This window comes from Schistocerca cancellata, chromosome 1 (assembly GCF_023864275.1).
Source record: "Schistocerca cancellata isolate TAMUIC-IGC-003103 chromosome 1, iqSchCanc2.1, whole genome shotgun sequence".
NCBI lineage: Eukaryota > Metazoa > Arthropoda > Insecta > Orthoptera > Acrididae > Schistocerca > Schistocerca cancellata.
In genome coordinates this window covers 207925580-207943601 of record NC_064626.1, presented here as the reverse complement: position 1 = coordinate 207943601, position 18022 = coordinate 207925580, and the positions used below count along the sequence as shown (strand labels likewise).

Here is an 18022-nt window from a genome sequence, read left to right as displayed (position 1 = left end):
GGTAAGAAAAAAGTGATAAAGAATTAGAAGAACAAAAAAGACATAATTTGGAAATGGAAAAGAAAGGAAAAGGAGTAAAAAAGCTGCACAGAAATAACTGGAAAATTTAATAATATTTTGTCTAATTTTGAAATAGAAGATTTAGTTAAATAATTCAAAATTAATCATTTTCGTGGCATTTTTATGACTGATGAATTACCTACTGAACCAAAAAATTTAGAATGTGGAACAGTAAATGTAGATACTTCTGGTCATGTTGGAACACTTTAATTTGTTGTTATAAATATAAAAGTTGTTTTTGATTCATATGGAGGAAATATTCCAAAAGAAGTAGTTAACTATTTGGGGAAAAAATAATCTTTACTACAATATTAAGAGAATACAAAATTTCAGTCAATTTGTGGGTCATTTGTGTTTATTTGTTTTGAAACTATTATGCATGAATTATAAGTTTAATGATAATTTAAATTTAGTAAATGGACAATTTTGGAAATAAACTCACTAACAATTTAGAAAAAATAAATTTTCATTCATTAGAACGAAAATTTAATAATGAATAAATTTCAAAATTTGAAGATTTTCATCCAAAAATCAAAGATTTTCAATCATCAGTAGATCCAAAAACGTATAATTAAACAATTTCAGAAAGAATTAAATGGTATTTTTGAAAAACTAAAGGTTATATTGGTTTAAAGGTAGAAGAGTTGCAAATATAAATGATCCAATTGATGCAAAAGATTTAGTGAACAAGCAATATTGACAAAATGAATTCAACAGGATTTTCACAGATTTAAAGCAAACAAATGGTATTTAGGGTGGTGTCATGGAACATTATAATAAAGAAATATATAACACAAATACGAGTATCGCTGATGCAACAGATAAAATAGTTTCATTAGATACAAAACTTAATTCAGTAATTTTGAAATTAATAACTTAGACAAGAAAGTTGTTAAAGATGAAGTTCTGACGACTTTAAAAGTAATATAATTATTTTTTATTCTATATAAATAAAAAAAAAGATCATCACATTTACTGTTTGAAGTGCAAAAAGTGTACTGAAAACCAGTGAAGATAAAAAGTGATAACTTTAGCTTGTAAAAAAACTAAAAACATTCTACAAACGTTTGGAAAACGTTTTAATTTTTCATTCCTTAATTTTTTTCTATATAAATAAAAATGAAGATGAATGGTAATATTGGGAACCTGTTCACTGAACTTAAAATTATAGTAATGTTTCTTCAAAAGTGTTTAATAATTATCAGATAAAAACATAAATCTTACATCATTTCAAAAGCTGAAACTTTACCTACTAAATTTGGTGAAAAGATTTATTACTTTTAGATGATAAATATAAAATAACTGTTCCAGATCGTTATATTAAAATCTTTACAAATGATGATGATCAATTAGGTAAAGCTGTAAGATCACAGTTTATTTATTGTGGTAAAAAACAAATAATGATCCTCCAATACATGTTACTGATTTTGAATAAATTTTTAAAAAACTGTATTTTTCTTTTAATTACATTAAAATTTCCTTTACTATAATTTTCTAAGTTTTTAATTTCTAAGTTTTTAAATCACTCAACTCTGTTGACCATTTTGTTTTCATTGTACTTATGTAGAATTTAGTTGAAGAAAACTATAAAATTAGATTCTTGGTTTTCAACATGGAATTTTTTCTAGAAAATGCTCTTTGGCCGAGAACTCACGAATATACTATTAGAATATACACTGAAGAGCCAAAGAAACAGGTATACCTGCCTAATATCATCTAGAGCCACTACGAGCACGGAGAAGTGCCACAACACAACATGGCATTGAGTCGACTAATGTCTGAAGCAGTGCTAGAGGGAAATGACAACAAGAATCCTGCTGGGCGGTCCATAATTCCATAAGAATACAAGGGGCTGGAGATCTTTTCTGAACAGCACATTTGGAGGCATCCCAGATATGCTCAATAATGTTAATGTCTGGGGAGTTTGGAGGCCAGCAGAGGTGTTTAAACTCTGAAGAGTGTTCCTGGATCCACTCTACTTTTGGAACTGCTCAAGTCAGTCGGAATTGCACAATGGACGTGAGCAGGTGCAGGTGATCAGACAGGATGCTTACATACGCATCCACCTGTCAAAGTCGTACCTACACATATCAGGGGTCCGATATTACTCCAACTGCACACATCCCACACCATTACCAAGCCTCCACCAGCTTGAACAGTGCCCTGCTGACCAGCAGGTTCCATGGATTCATGAGATTTTCTCCATACCCGTACACATCAACACGGTCGATACAATTTGAAATGAGACTCGTCCCACGAGGCAAAATGTTTCCAGTCGAGTCATCAACACACCAATATTGGTGCCGATTGGCCCCTGCGAGGTGTAAAGCTTAATGTCATGCAGTCATCAAGGGTACACGTGTGGGCCTTAGGCTCAAAAAGCCCATATTGATGAAGTTTTGTTGAATGGTTCGCACGTTAACACTTGTTGATGGCCCAGCACTGAAGTTTGCAGAAGGGTTGTTTGCACTTACGTCACAATGAACAATTTTTTTCAGTCATTGTTGGTCCAATTCTTGCAGAATTATTTTCCGGCTGCAGTGATGTCAGAGATTTGATGTCAGAGATTTGATGTTTTACCAGATTCTTGATATTCATGGTACACTCGCGAGATAGTCATATTGGAAAATCCCTACTTCATCACTACCTCAGATATCTTGTGTCCCATCGCTCAAACCGATTACCGGTCTCGAGCGCTAATGATTCCTTTTTTTCTTATCTTTATGTATTTTACACCTCCTAGAAATTCTATTAAACTACGCACTTCTGTTTAAAAATTTGTACCAGCCAAGAATAGAACTCAGAACAAAGTAGCAGGTGAGCATTCTACCACACAGCCCCTCTACCTGAAGACTGTCAGAAGTCTATTTTATCGAGAATTTTTGAGAGTTGTATTGAACGGCTTGGTGAGACCGATTTTTGAGTCCTGCTTTTCACATACCATAGATATAAAAAAATTACAAAAAATCCTATTGTCATGTGGTTCTTTTGTAATATCAGAGGTGGGGCACTAACAGTCGGTACAGACAGCCTCCTTTGACTACAATAAAAAGGCAGACAAGAGTGGTAGATAAGATAGAGGGAGGGGGGGGAGAGGGGGGGAGGGGGGGGGAGAGGGGGGGAGGGAGAGAGAGAGAGAGAGAGAGAGAGAGAGAGAGAGAGAGAGAGAGAGAGAGAGAGAGAGCCAATGAACAGTAATATGTATAACTACAATGCATGGGAGCACAAATTAATAGAGAAATGCTTTTATTTAACAGCAGATTTCAAATTGTAATGTCTCATTGTAACACTGTTAGTATATATAGCCCAAAGTTTGTTTTTGTAATAAAAAAACTGTTAATTTTTTATCTTCACTTTTTATATTAATGCCTGCATTTATCTTTCACTGGCAAGAGAAGTACAATTTAAAACTGTGGGGCAAAAAGGGGATAACTCCAATTTTTCCCGTAACATATAACAGATTTTATGTACTTTAGAATCTTATTCCATTATCACTGCAGTTGGAAAAAGGACAAATCCTGGAGATATCCCTACTTTGCACTGTATGTACACAGTCCAGTCACATTAGTGAGACCACTGCCTATGTTTGGAGTCAGTTTTATAAAAGATCTTCAATTAGTACAACCTTGTATCTCAAGATATATGTGAACTAAATCTACGACAATGTCTGAAAAATAACTGTTATATGGATAGCAAATAAATAATATTATTCTTTTATGAAGTCAGATTACTGGAACTGATCACCTTTTTTTCTTTCTTCCGATGAAAGTGTCTGATGCTACACTGTGGAGAAAAGGTAAGTCACAAGAGAGAAAATTGTAATGAAACATCAATTAAACAACAGTTCAACAACATTTTAAAAAAGGGGTCGGATGATGGGCTTAATTTCCTGGATTCTGGATTAAAACCTGTTTTTTTTTTTTTTTTTTTCAAATGATTTCAGTCTTCCAGTGTTAAAAAACCATAGAACGGTGTAACTGAGCAATGTGCTCTGTGTGCAGTTTTCTGTGCCAGAAAGCCTACACCCAACAGAGATATCGGCATCTGTAGTGGATAAGTGCCTTCCTGTTTGACCTGCACCATTGTAAACATACTGATTTCTGGAGGCAGAATAATAAACTGATCCATAAAAATGCAATTGTTTTTCCCACACCAGAGTTTTATCTGTTCCTTACTGATGAAACGTTATGATTACAATGGATACTTTGTTTCAGTTTCATATTTTTTAAAGCCCCAGAGTAAAGTCAAGGATAAGCACATGGAAAGAGACAACACTTCAAAAGATGAAAAATTCTGTAGAATGTTTTCTTATTGATGTATATTTACATCAGTCAGACCTACACTATGTGATCAAAAGTATCTGGACACACCCAAAAACATACGTTTTTCATATTAGGTGCATTGCACTGCCACCTACTGCCAGGTACTCCATATCAGCGACCTCAGTAGTTGTTAGACATCGTGAGAGAGTAGAATGGGGTGTTCTGCGGAACTCACGGACTTCAAACGTTGTCCGGTTATTGTCACTTATGTCATATGTCTGTATGTGAGATTTCCACACTGCTAAACATCCCTAGGTCCACTGTGGCTCTGAGCACTATGGGACTCAACTGCTGTGGTCATAAGTCCCTTAGAACTTAGAACTACTTAAACCTAACTAACCTAAGGACAGCACACAACACCCAGCCATCACGAGGCAGAGAAAATCCCTGACCCCGCCGGGAATCGAACCCGGGAACCCGGGTGTGGGAAGCGAGAACGCTACCGCACGACCACGAGATGCGGGCAGGTCCACTGTTTCTGATGTGATAGTGAAGTGGAAATGTGAAGGGACACATACAGCACAAAAGTGTACAGCTTGACCACGTCTGTTGACTGACAGAGACCGCCTACAGATGAAGAGGGTAGTAATGTGTAATAGGCAGACATTTATCCAGATCATCACTCAGGAACTCCAAACTGCATCAGGATCCATTGCAAGTACTAAGACAGTTAGCTGGAAGGTGAGAAAACTTGGATTTCATGGTCGAGCGGCTGCTCATAAGTCACACATCACGCCTGTAAATGCCAAACGACACCTTGCTTGGTGTAAGGAGCATGAACATCGGATGATTGAACAGTGGAAAAACTGTTGTATGGAGCGACTAATAATAGTACACAATGTGGCAATCCAATGGCAGGGTGTGGGTATGGTGAATGCCCAGTGAACATTATCTGCCAGCATGTGTAGTGCCAACAGTAAATTTCAGAGGTGGTGGTGTTATGCTGTGGTCATGTTTTTCATGGAGGGGGCTTGCACCCCTTGTTGTTTTGCATGGCATTACCACATCACAGGTCTACACTGATGTTTTAAGCACTTTCTTGCTTCCCACTGTCGAAGAGCAATTCGGGATGGCGACTGCATGTGTCAACACGATCGAGCATCTGTTCATAACGCACAGCCTGTGGAGGAGTGGGTACACGACAATACGATCCCTGTAATGGACTGGCCTGCACAGAGCCTTGATCTGTGTCCTATAGAACACCTTTGGGATGTTTGGGAACGCTGACTTTGTGGCGGGCCTCACTGACCAACATCAATACCTCTCCTCAGGGCAGCACTCTGTGAAGAATGGGCTACCATTCACCTAGAAACCTTCCAGCACCTGATTGAACATAAGCCTGTGAGAATGGAATCTGTCATCAAGCCTAACATTGGGCCAACACCGTACTGAATTCTAGCATTACCAATGGAGAGCACCACGAACTTTTAAGTCAGTTTCAGCCAGGTGTCCAGATACTTTTGATCAAACATTGTATTACAATTGGAAAGCAATATTACTTATAATTAAAATATCTTATGAACTGTTCATATAAGAGGGATTTTGTTTTTGCTTATTCTAAGACATTTGCATTTTGAAAGGGAGTGATTAGCAGATGATTCTATTCATACAATGATAGATTGTTTCAACAGCAAAAATAGGATGAACTGTCACACATCTTGTGAACTCACTACAAACACGATAGCACTGTCTTATGAAGAAGTCAGCCAACAAAGAATTTGTGCAAGGAATGCAAACATCATAAATATAAAGTGAAGCTCTATGTTTTATCTTAATCAAATGGCCTTGTACGTAGAACTCATATATATATGGAGGAGGAAACGATTCAGTCATTAGTAGTCAAGGTCACACATCCAAAGTGGTCCACAAATTTCTTGAAGGGATGGATGGGAGAGGCTATGCAGTTTTCTTGGATATTTTTAGAATGTTATCATTACAGAGGAGCTTATGGCAAAACAAAAATACTGCACTGGAACTCTGTGAAGTAACAGGAAGGGCAAACTAGCCTAAGTAGTATTCCAAAATTTTTGAAAAGTGGAATCAATAACTGCTACATTAAGGAAGGTGTATGTCATGGTAAGTGGACAGAAAAAGTGTGAGGTCATTACAATTCATAGTGATTATGGGGATGATTAATTTGAAAGTCACAATGTGCTGAGGAAAAAATTAAGCTACAGTTGATTGACGAATACAATAAATTTATGAAGAGCATTGACAGAGAAGATCAGATGTTGGCCTATTATCACCAAACTTACAAAAGGCTTTGTTCTATAAGAAACTTCGAACACCTTTATTCCGTATAATGCTTTATAGTTCATATTTTTGGTACAATAAGCATAACACACACATCAAGAAAAGTTTTGCATCACCTCGGTGCCGGGAATTCCAGAATCTGTACAGAAAATTGGAACAGAGATCAACATAAACATCATTTCCGCCGCCCTTTTTTATTGCTCATGAAAACCACAGAGTGTATGTGGTACCACCACACAGCAAGACCTTCAGATATGATGGTACAGATTGCTGTACATACCTGTACCTCTAATACCCAGTAGCATGTCCTCTTGCATTGATGAATGCCTCCCATCATGGCATACTATCCACAAGTTCATGAAGGCACTGTTGGTCCACATTGTCCCACTCCTCAATGCCGATTTGGTGTCGATCTCTCAGAGTGGTTGGTGGGTCATGTCATCCATAAATAGCCCTTTTCAATCCATCCCAGGAATGTTCAATAGGGTTCATGTCTGGAGAACATACTGGCCACTCTAGTTGAGCGATGTTGTTATCCTGAAGGAAGTCATTCACAAGATGTGCACGACGGGGGTGCGAACTGTTGCCCATGAAGATGAATTCCTCGCCAATATGCTGCCGATATAGTTGCACTATTGGTCGGAGGATGGCATTCACATATCATACAGCCGTTAAAGCACCTTCCATGACCACCAGCAGCATACACTACCACCCCAAAACATCAGGGAACCTCCACTTTGCTGCACTCATTGGACAGCATGTCAAAGGCGTTCAGCCTGACCGGGTTGCCTCCAAACACATCTCTGACGATTGTCTGGTTGAAGGCATATGCGACACTCATCATGACGAGAACATCATGCCAATCCTGAGCTGTCTATTCGGCATGTTGTTGGGCCCATCTGTACCGTGCTGCAGGGTGTCGTGGTTGCAAAGATGAGCCTCGCCATGGATGTTGGGAGTGAAGTTGCGCATCATGCAGCTTATTGCATACAGTTTGAGTCTTAACATGACATCCTGTGGCTGCACGAAAAGCATTATTCAACATGGTGTCATTGCTGTCAGGGTTCCTCTCAGCCATAATCCGTAGGTAGTGTCATCCACTGGAGTAGTAGCCCTGGGGCGGCCTGAGCGAGGCATGTTATCGCCAGTTCCTGTCTCTCTGTATCCCCTCCATGTCTGAACAACATCACTTTGGTTCACTCCGAGACACCTGGACACTTCCCTCGTTGAGAGCCCTTCCTGGCACAAATAAACAATGCAGACGCGATCGAACCGCGGTACTGACCATCTAGGCATGGTTGAACTACAGACAACATGAGCCGTGCACCTTGTAGGGCTTCAAGAATTTCTGCATGAATTATAGAACTACCTGCACTTCCTCCATCTTGAACACACACTATTTTAAATAGAAGTGTGAGAGAGACGAATCCGACCTACTGCGCACTGCATGTTTATTCGTGCAGGTCTAAAAACAGTCACAAGCAAAATGTGAATGCGGTGGCTAAACGGCGACCGACAAGTACCTGCTCTATGATCCATAGAGTTTCACTGTATCTGTAGAGAAGAACAAAGAGTGTTTATGTATTATTCTGTGCTTTTAGTGACAGAGATGATTGTTAAGGACAAATGAAGAAATGAGGTTAGACTTTCAAGTAATTCATGTGTTGGACTTGCTAGAAGCAAGACATGTTCATAAATTATGTGGTTGTTAAACCAACGCTATTGTAAATTGTTTAATCGAGTCTAATGCAAGACGAATCGGTAACTTGCAAACATTCGAATATTTATGTGAGAAATGGTGAATTTTTTCTTTGTGGAAGTTGAAACATACCAAGACTACTAAAAGTATTCTGCCAGTATCCACTTATTTCATGAGGGGGCGGGGGGGGGGGGGGGGGGGGAGAGAGAGAGAGAGAGAGAGAGAGAGAGAGAGAGACTGATAAATTTCGTTAACCAGCAGTAATCTTTGGAGAAGAAGTTTTTGGAAATCGAAGTAGACGGCAATACAAAGAAGAAGCTTGGCAGTGCTTACCAAGTAAGTCAACTGATGTGAGAGAGGTGTGCATTTTGCAATCCTACTTCACATTGATTCTTGTTGTTTAAAGCATTAGAACTGCCTTCCTAGTGGAAAGACTGGAAATGATCGGCTGTCGGACCCCCTTCGTCTAATAGGCGCTGCTCATGCATGATTGTTTACATCTTTGGGCGGGTTTAGTGATATCTCTGAATAGTCGAAGGGACTGTGTCTGTGATACAATACCCACAGTCAATGTCTATCTTCTGGAATTCTGGGAACTGGTGCGATGCAAAACTTTTTTTGTTTTGTGTAGAATGTACAAAATTAACATGCATGAAATCTGTATATGAATATTTTCAAATCTGTTACCTGAACCACTGCATAGTGTCCAAAGTTTTAGTTTTTATTTGACAGGGTACTTACCAAAGGACCCAAGCAACAAATGAAAAGGATATGGTGCAACTTTTCATCATTAAGAACAAAATTAGGAAGGATTACATTTTCAGTTGTCCCTGTCCTGGCTTGCCAAGATTGCATCCAACATTTTGCTTTCCAGAGTTCCATCAGTACCAGTAAATACCATTTTTAATGTTCAAATTTGCTATCATTTTAAGACTGTACTTGCAGCACCCTTGTCCTCAATGTATTCATCTTTTCAACAAGTTTTCTACTGCATGTTTTTCTACATTGCATGAGAATATTAATGCTGTACACTTATTTAACCTATGTATTGTGAACTATATATGTAAATGTTTCAATAAATTCTCTGTGTCAATGAGTTCTTATTTTGTAGCCACATCCTTTTCATCCTTTTCATATTCACGGTGGAGCATTATGAGAAGTACGTTAGTGAGGGCAAATAAGAATTAACTTGTTCCACAGCATTCTGCTTCATAATTAGGATGACAGAAGACAACTACTAACACAAAGAGCAGCAGCTACTGATAATTCAACTCCCACATTTTCTGCCCGAACCTGGTTTTCAGCAAGTATGAGGTGCATGCTGTGATTTTTTGTAATGTTTTTAGAGACCTCAGGTCATGTTGGTGTTTAGGTCTTATTATGACAACTTGTCAAAGAGATTTGAGTGAAAAAATGGTTAATGCTTCTGGAAGGTAAGCTTCATGCATTCAAGGTAAATGTGCTAAGAATTATCCAGGTTATCAGTACCAGGAAAATTGTTCTGGTATAATCAAATCAGGACAAAAAACAAAATTACATATAAACCTCTTAAACAATATTAGTTTTGTGTTGACTTTCTGCCTTTTGAATTTATAAGTTTCTCAGTTTTCTCAAGTATCCATTCAATTCATTCTTATAAGTCTGTCAATGGACATAGGAAGCACCACCTTGGAAAAAAAAGTCTCACAGTTTGCTAAAGGTTAACTCAATTAAAGTACAAAGACAACAATGATTCATCAATAACATGACATTCTCACCAGGAAATTTTAGTATTTACTATGTTTAGAAAAGGGAGGGGAGCAGAGAAGGTATTTGTATTGGCTTACCTGGATATTTGGGGCAGAAAAAACTTCTGCACTGAGCTCATCAGCAGAAAGGCCTGGTACATCATCTTGTTCAACTACCATTGAAGACAATCGAGCTGCCCCTATGCCCATTGGAAAGTGGCCAAGGTGATTTACAAGATGCATTAATACCTGTAATTGGAATTACAGTATTATTTACTAGTTAACATTGCTAATTTCCACAGAATCCATTATTTCTTTATACACATATAGGAGTTCTATGTCGAACAAAAAAGTTGAACCAAAAAGCTATATGCCTGAAACTGTCTATACGACAGTAGTCAGAGGAGTGGAATGTAGCATACAAAAATCAGTCAGAATAAGAATCTGTCGATCAGCATAAAAATTCCGAATGTGTGCATGAAAACACATTACCTACAGAAATCATAAGCAAAATCAAGTGTGTACCGGATGTCACGGATAGCTGACACACAAAATCACTTAACACTAGAAGTACCTTACCGGTCAATCTGGCCAGCAAGCGTTGTTTAACATCTCATAAATAGCAAACATTGTAATGTAGGGGGTTTATATTTCATGACTTATGTACTTTGGTGGTTTATAATTTCTGTAAAAGACACACACATCTATTACAAAAACTAAGTGAATTATAAACATTTTTATCCTAAAGGACCACAGTTAGTCATTTTGGCTGCTGAATACTTTTTACATTTCATGTTTCTGAATGTGCAACAATGAATTTTTACATCTGCTTAGCTTATTTTTATTTCACTGTTGTGATCTCATTCTCTCTCTTTCTTTCCAATTTACTTTATTTAATGGAAAAGATGGCATACTTCTACTGCTTGCACTCTGTCAATCCATTGTTGTGCTCTGCAGTAGTTTAGTGCTCCTTGATATTATGGTGCGTTGGTATTTTCGTTTGGATAGAGAATTATTGAATTACGTTAACAGTTTACCAAAAGAAGATTCAGAAAGAGAAGATATTTTTAACATGATAAGTTGGGTGATAAAGATGATGCCGAATATCAGCCTAATGAAACAGAACAGTGCGAATTATGTCAGATGATGATATTCTGAACCTGTACAACAACATACAAACAATGCAGTGTTTAGGGGTTTGATTCCAGTGATACCACAAATTCCTACTCACGGCCAAGTATGAAAATATTTTTTTTTTTTTTTTTTTAGAGTAAAATTATTGTTATGTTTTTACGTCTTGTGTTTGCAATCTTATCATTTACTTGAGTGAATCAAGATGTAGGTTACACTTATGGCTATTTATTAAATCACAAACACAGAGGCAACATGGCTATGACAACATACAATTTAAGTTCACTTTTCCACATAGTCCCCAAGAGACCATAAACCATTTCAGAATGGGTAACCAACTTTTTGATTAAGGCTGTGTAGAAATCACCTCCAGTGCTAGCCACATTAATACACCTGCTTTCAACTCATCATTGTTTCAGAATCAGCGTTCCCCAAGACACTCTTTCATCTTGTCGAACTTAATAATCGCACTGTGGTAGGTCCGGACTGTAATGGACGATGCTACTATACCTGCCACTTGAATTGCTGCAGCAGGTCTGACATTTGGTGGGCCGAGTGCAGTGTTGAATTATCGTGCAACAAAATCACACCGACACTCAATTTTCCCCACCGCACTTCTTTAGTTATCTTATGCAGCTGCTGCAATGTTTGACAATATGAAGCAGAATTGATTGTCATGCCTTTTGGCATAAATTCCACTTGCAGCACACCGTCCATGTCAAAGAACACTGTCACCATCACCTCTCCTGCTCAAGGTTGGGCTTTAGCCTTCTTTCGTTGTGGTGATGTGGTGTGCACCCATTCCATCAATGTTCTCTTTGTTTCAGGGGGTAACTGGCACACAGTTTTTGACATCCAAGGTCCTGGTGGACAATGGAGAACACACTGCCACACAACATGTTCTGCATGCTGACAATTTCCTGCAGTGTGATACTCTCTAATGATCACATCCATAGAGTCAACATTGCACAGTACTGGATGTTGCGGGCCTGTCTTCGTGATATTCGTCAGTGAGATCCGTGTGTCCAGCATCAAAGTTTTTACACCACTTTACAATACCTGGGTGAGAGATCGAACACTCACCATACACAGCATTTATTTCACGGTGAATGTCCGTGCAATTGAGCCATGTAGCCCACAGAAATCTGATTGTTGCACGCACATCCAATTTGGAGTGAACATCCAGTTGATGCACCATTGAGCCTAGCCTGCCCCTACACACAACATGACAAGATACCACACCACCCGTCCTATTGGATTTCAGTAGTTACTGTCATGGTTACTCACTGGCCATGGTCACAACACACAGTGTGCTCTCGCTGCAATCCAGTGAAACTTTCTCTTTGATTTGCCCTCATATCTTGTATCCTGAGTCCAGTAAACTTGTCCCTCAGCATAGACTTTTATTTCCTTTTATAAAAATTGATATTACTCTAGAAATCTTAGTAAGCTTCCAGTCATTGGTGATATTCCTACTCTTCCAACATTCGTTTAAGAGATGTTGAGTTGCAGGCGTAGCATCATTCCTCCATATTTCAGCAATTCAGCATTAATACCATCTCTTCCTGTCACTTTTCTATTTGTCAGTGATGTTAAGGCACATGTTATTTTATCAGACTGTATTTCATCTAATCCCTTGTAATCTACTGGATTAACTTCAGTCGATTGTGCTCTATTATCATACCACAATCCCTTGAAATGATTTACCCATTGTTTTTCTTCAATACTGTTTATTTGTATCTTATCTTTTTCTATCATGTTTAAAGTTTTTTAAACTTTGTAGGCCATTTATTGTCTCTCTATATTAGAAATAAATCTATCCCAATGTTCCTGGCGTGCTTTTCTAACTACACATTTAGCAATATTCTTGTTTTTCTTTAACAACATTCATTATATCCTCGTACCACATTTTTAGACCCTATCTTTTCCATATTTTTTTTCTTCTTTCCGAGTGCTTCTCCTGCTACTCTGCAAACCATATTCTTTAGATACTGCCATTCTTCTTCTATACTATGTTTAGTTTTCAAGTCTTTATTTAATCTGCTTTGGTAAAGTAGTATAATGCTGTCTTCTCCTAGCAAGTATACTTAATAACACTTTGATCTTGTAGGTTACTTATCTGTTTTGTCATTTTCTTCCATTTCGCAAAAATATCTATTCTGGAGATGACTATAAAATGACCAGATCCTATATCTTGTCCTCTGTAACTATCGTATGCCTTACTTGTCCCACTAGCTTATCATTTACCAAAATGTGGTCAACTACTATTCTAAGACCTCTACTGGTCCAAGTATACTTCTGTATATCTCTCCACCTGAAAAGTGGATTTGTTATTTTTAGATTATTGTAAGTGGCAAAAACCCTTAGTATTTTCCCATTTTTTATTACACACCAGTTCTCCAAAAGGCCCTATAATATTTGTTCCTGGGATATTTCCTATTCTGGCATTGAAAACACCCATAATATTAATCTGTTAAGTAGCATTCACTACATTTATTCACAGTCTTCTGTAGTTCTTCAAAGAAGATTCTTGACTCATACTTTTTTTCCCCTCTTCTAATGCACAAGCACTTGTTGCCTCTTCTTTAGTTTCCATATTACTGTTAGTACTCTTTTGCTCATGTATGTGCACTCTTTGATCCCCCCCCCCCCCCCCCAACCATCTCCTATGTAGGAGCAATGCTAAACCACTGTTGCTGTTTCATTTTCTTCAACTCTACTATAGAATATAATGTAATCTTCTATATACAAGGGGTGTCCAGAAAGAATCCCCCCCTTTTTTTTGCTCAAAGTGACTGCAGAGCATTCTGACCACTGGGTTAGGTGGTAGAGGAGCTTTAAAGCAATGCCTCCGTTGGTCTGCTCCAAGCACTTGCAGCATCAGGATCACTGGCTCTGCACACTTGTTTAGTGCCTGTGTCATGAAATGCAATGGAACCATCACTCGAGCAATGTTACGCAATAAAGTTTTGTTTGAAACTGAACAAGCCACTTGCGGAGACCAACCGATTGTTAAAGCTTATGGGAACACTGCTCCATCATATTCCCAAGTATTTTGGTGCTTGAAAGCATTTAAGGAAGGGCAGGAAGAGCTGGTTGACAAACCAAGGCCTCTTGGGATACTAGGAGTAGTGTGTGTTGGTTACCAGCCATCTGCTCAACTCCCTTGTACCTGAGAGTGGGGTTTGTTGGCACAGCTGTGTTGAATTCTTCAAGGTCTCATTCATTCATTAAATTTGAGTGGAAATTTCTCAGAGTTCTGATTCTGAACAATTATGCAGCCTAGGTAGACTCTGGGATCATTGCCAAACTTTGACTGTTGGAGATAGAAAAGGAAAATTACCTCCTCACAGGCCTTGAAACCAAATACCATTGGGGTAAAAAAAAAAACTAGAGTTTCCGCATCAGAGTATGATAGGGAAAAAAAGAAGCAGCCTGACCAAAGTAAGTGGAGGTAATAAACTTAACTATGGGTCTATGTGGTTACCATCCATGTTCTCCCAATACGGCAGCCTGCAACTGGGACTACACTTTGTAATCTCACCATTTCAAGCTTTTGGTTGATTTCTCAAAAGTTGAACAAAGGCTATAACACCAAAACATATCTTTTCTCAAAATCACAAAATCATTGATGTCCTGAATTGTTTCAGCCAAGATTGGTGCAAATGAGTAGTCATTCTATTTACAAAAAACAACTGAAATAGTTTAAAAACTTCCATTTCAAATAGAACCAAGCTACGGTAATCTTGGTAGCAGAAGTGTTTTTTAATAGCTTCCAAGACAATTTCAGATTAATGCAGACAAACTGAAATGAACCCTAGAAAGGGTGTAGGCAAGTAACTCATTATACAAAGATGACTGGCCATATTTTTCTGAAACAACTGATATAAAGGAAATGGTAGAAATTGCACATCAGTCTCATGTTACTAATATATGGCTTACACTGCTGAAGCATGTGCCTACAATGTGGTTATTAGGCAGCCTGCAATGTAACAATCTCACAACTCAATCCAGCATTCATGAAGTGTCACACGTAAGCCTCAAAGCCAGTTGTGGCTGCTGTCAATCCACCAATGTAAACTTGACACTTAAGATAAACCAAGAACAAAGTGCATGACTGGGGCAACTCACAAGCTGTTGATAAATTACCACTTAGTGATATCAGGCACCATGAAAATTTCTTCTTTATTAAGCAAAGGGACGCGCAGGATGGGTAAACAACAATATGGGAACAATAGGCTGCTAATCACCACATAAAAGAGGCGTTGAGTCACAGACAGGCACAATAAAAGAGACAGCTAACATATTTAATCTTTCAGACAAAGTCATTCTTCCGAACGAAGTAGAAAGCACACATGCACACACGCGCGCATCCCCCCCCCCCATGCCACACACACAAGCAGATATATGGCCACTGTGTCTGGGCACTGGGGGCTGAAGGACTTTGTTGAAAAGCTGAAATATTCTAGCAGTCTTGTTCACAGTGCCTCTGTGTGACTCAACACCCCCTCTATATGGTGAGTAGCCATCTGTCTTGTCCATATTATTGCTTTCCTCTAATAAGTTCGTTTATACTAGTCTAACTTCCCAACATTATAGACACTGCTAAACAACCCTGAACAGCACTGAGATTTTACCATTACTGTTTAGTCTTGACTTACAAAAACAGATGGGCCTTTTCATTTCTTTTATTTATCCAGGGATCATCTTCCAATGATACTAGATTTTTCATCATGCAATGAAAATAAATAGCTCAAAAATGCATACATACAGAATATTTACGTCTGCTTTGTGAAGATAGGACAGGTGGTCAGCTGTGGTTCTTATGAAAGAACCATCCTAGCATATGTATGAAATGATGTAGGAAATCCTAAATCAGGATGGGCAGACAGAGAAAAAACACCATCCTCCCAAATAGGGTCAGTGCCTTAACAATTGCACAGCCTCATTCAGCTGGTCTCTATTGCATAATGTCCTCTTGTCATACACTAGTTCTACAAGATAAGTAGCACCAAAACTACAACTACGACAATATGTCACTTGCCACACAGGTATCATTGATTTATCACAGACTGTTTATTGTACAATAGGAAGAGTTCTGCTTCATCAAACATTAAGTTGAATAATGTTTCTGGAAGATTTTGCAGGACATCATCAGAGGATGTGCCTATTGATTAGCCAGCAAGAAACCTTATCACCACCTTCTTCCACAACGACCAGTTTGGAAGGATAGAATCATAAAGTAAGATTGAAAATCTCCCTACATTGTGGAAATCATATAATGGCTCATTTCCCTGTTTCAGCATTCTATGGTGTCCAGAAACACAGCAATGTCTCTCATGATGCTTGGTTTTTAATGTAGTCACTGCATTTTAAAATTTAGACCCACAACAAAATGGCTTTTTTTTGCATCAATTTTGATCAAATCTAATGTGTAGGAAAAACATATGCTGCTGTGTCAAAATTTCTTGTTCTTAAATTACCAGCACAAAAATGTATGGTTTCTTGTTAGTCCACATTCAACTCAAATGGTACTGTGCTGACTACTTAGAGGCAGAACCCCAACTCACTTCACAATAGCTTTGGATAAGAGCTAGTAGCAAACCATGGAGCTACTTTTTCTGCAGCCTGTACTTCTGCAATGCCACAGTGTCTTTGTATGCCAAATATCAGTATGTCAAGCATTTTTTCATTAAGAAATTCGAGGACCTCGTCTGGGTGTGGTCACACGAATCTGGTTACAAAAAAGGGCATACAAATCATCGTGCACTACCATAAGGATTTTGATAGTGTTCTGCTTTGTAGTTTTAAAACTGGTCTGACAGTAAATTTGTTGTGTACACCGTGCACAAGAATGATAGCTCAAGATAATCAGCATTACACAGTCATGTTCACATGATGACTAGACTAAAAAAAATTTGCACACAACAAAGATAAAAAGATATGGACAAATTTTCTGTCACAGCTACTGTTTCTACCCATGACATTTTTTAGTGTGGTAACTTATGAATAGAGCTATAGTTGCATAAACTCAACCCACTGATTAAACTATGAAAAACATGCACTATTCTGGGCAATGTTTCTCATTAAGAAAACATGTCTCTATGCGCTACCTTTTTTTTTTATTTGGGGTTAAATTTCCCCACATACATTTGCAACTTAAGACACACAATAATTTGTTTCAATTATGCATATTAATTACTCCCATGATGAAATAACTACCATGTATATAGAGTGGATGGGGAAAAGTTTCTGTTGCATAAACTCTCACAGATGCATTTATTTTATTGAGCTGTATTAACAAAACTCTCTCTCTCTCTCTCTCTCTCTCTCTCTCTCTCTCCTAACCATAGAAAAATTTAAACGGTTATGTGACAAATATGGTGCAGAACAGTGACACTGGAGCCTGTTCAATCCAATCTGATTAAGAATAGATCAAACTGAGCTGATAAATAAAAACATTAAGAGCTACAGAATTTTCTTCTGCATCATGTTCCAAACACAACAACATTAGAAGCATCCTAATATAAAATAATACTCACTAGTGAGCTTATAATAGACACTATATCAACTGTAGATGAAAAAGACAGCTTACAAAGAGTGTCAAGCACAAATATACTGGATGGTTTTTTTTATATTTATTTTTATTTTTTAACTGAAAAAATTGGAATATCTCGAAAAGTACACATTGGATTAAAAAAAGTTACAGTTCCAATTTTCAATTTGTCTGTCTTAAAGGGGCACATCCTATGATACCACACTTAAGCCCCCCCCCGCACTGACCCTTGAATCTCCAACGGCACATGGGTCCCCACCTCCATACTGCAAGG

At 38.1% G+C, this 18022-nt stretch overlaps 1 protein-coding gene across 1 annotated transcript in view; it reads right to left on the bottom strand.

The window, feature by feature from the left end:
- LOC126164502 (probable Rho GTPase-activating protein CG5521) overlaps positions 1–18022 on the bottom strand; it is a 289412-nt gene that overhangs the window by 84409 nt on the left and 186981 nt on the right. Inside the window, exon 29 of the mRNA XM_049920250.1 lies at positions 10161–10310. Coding sequence (XP_049776207.1) covers positions 10161–10310 — 150 coding nt within the window. The remainder of the gene's footprint in view (positions 1–10160; positions 10311–18022) is intronic.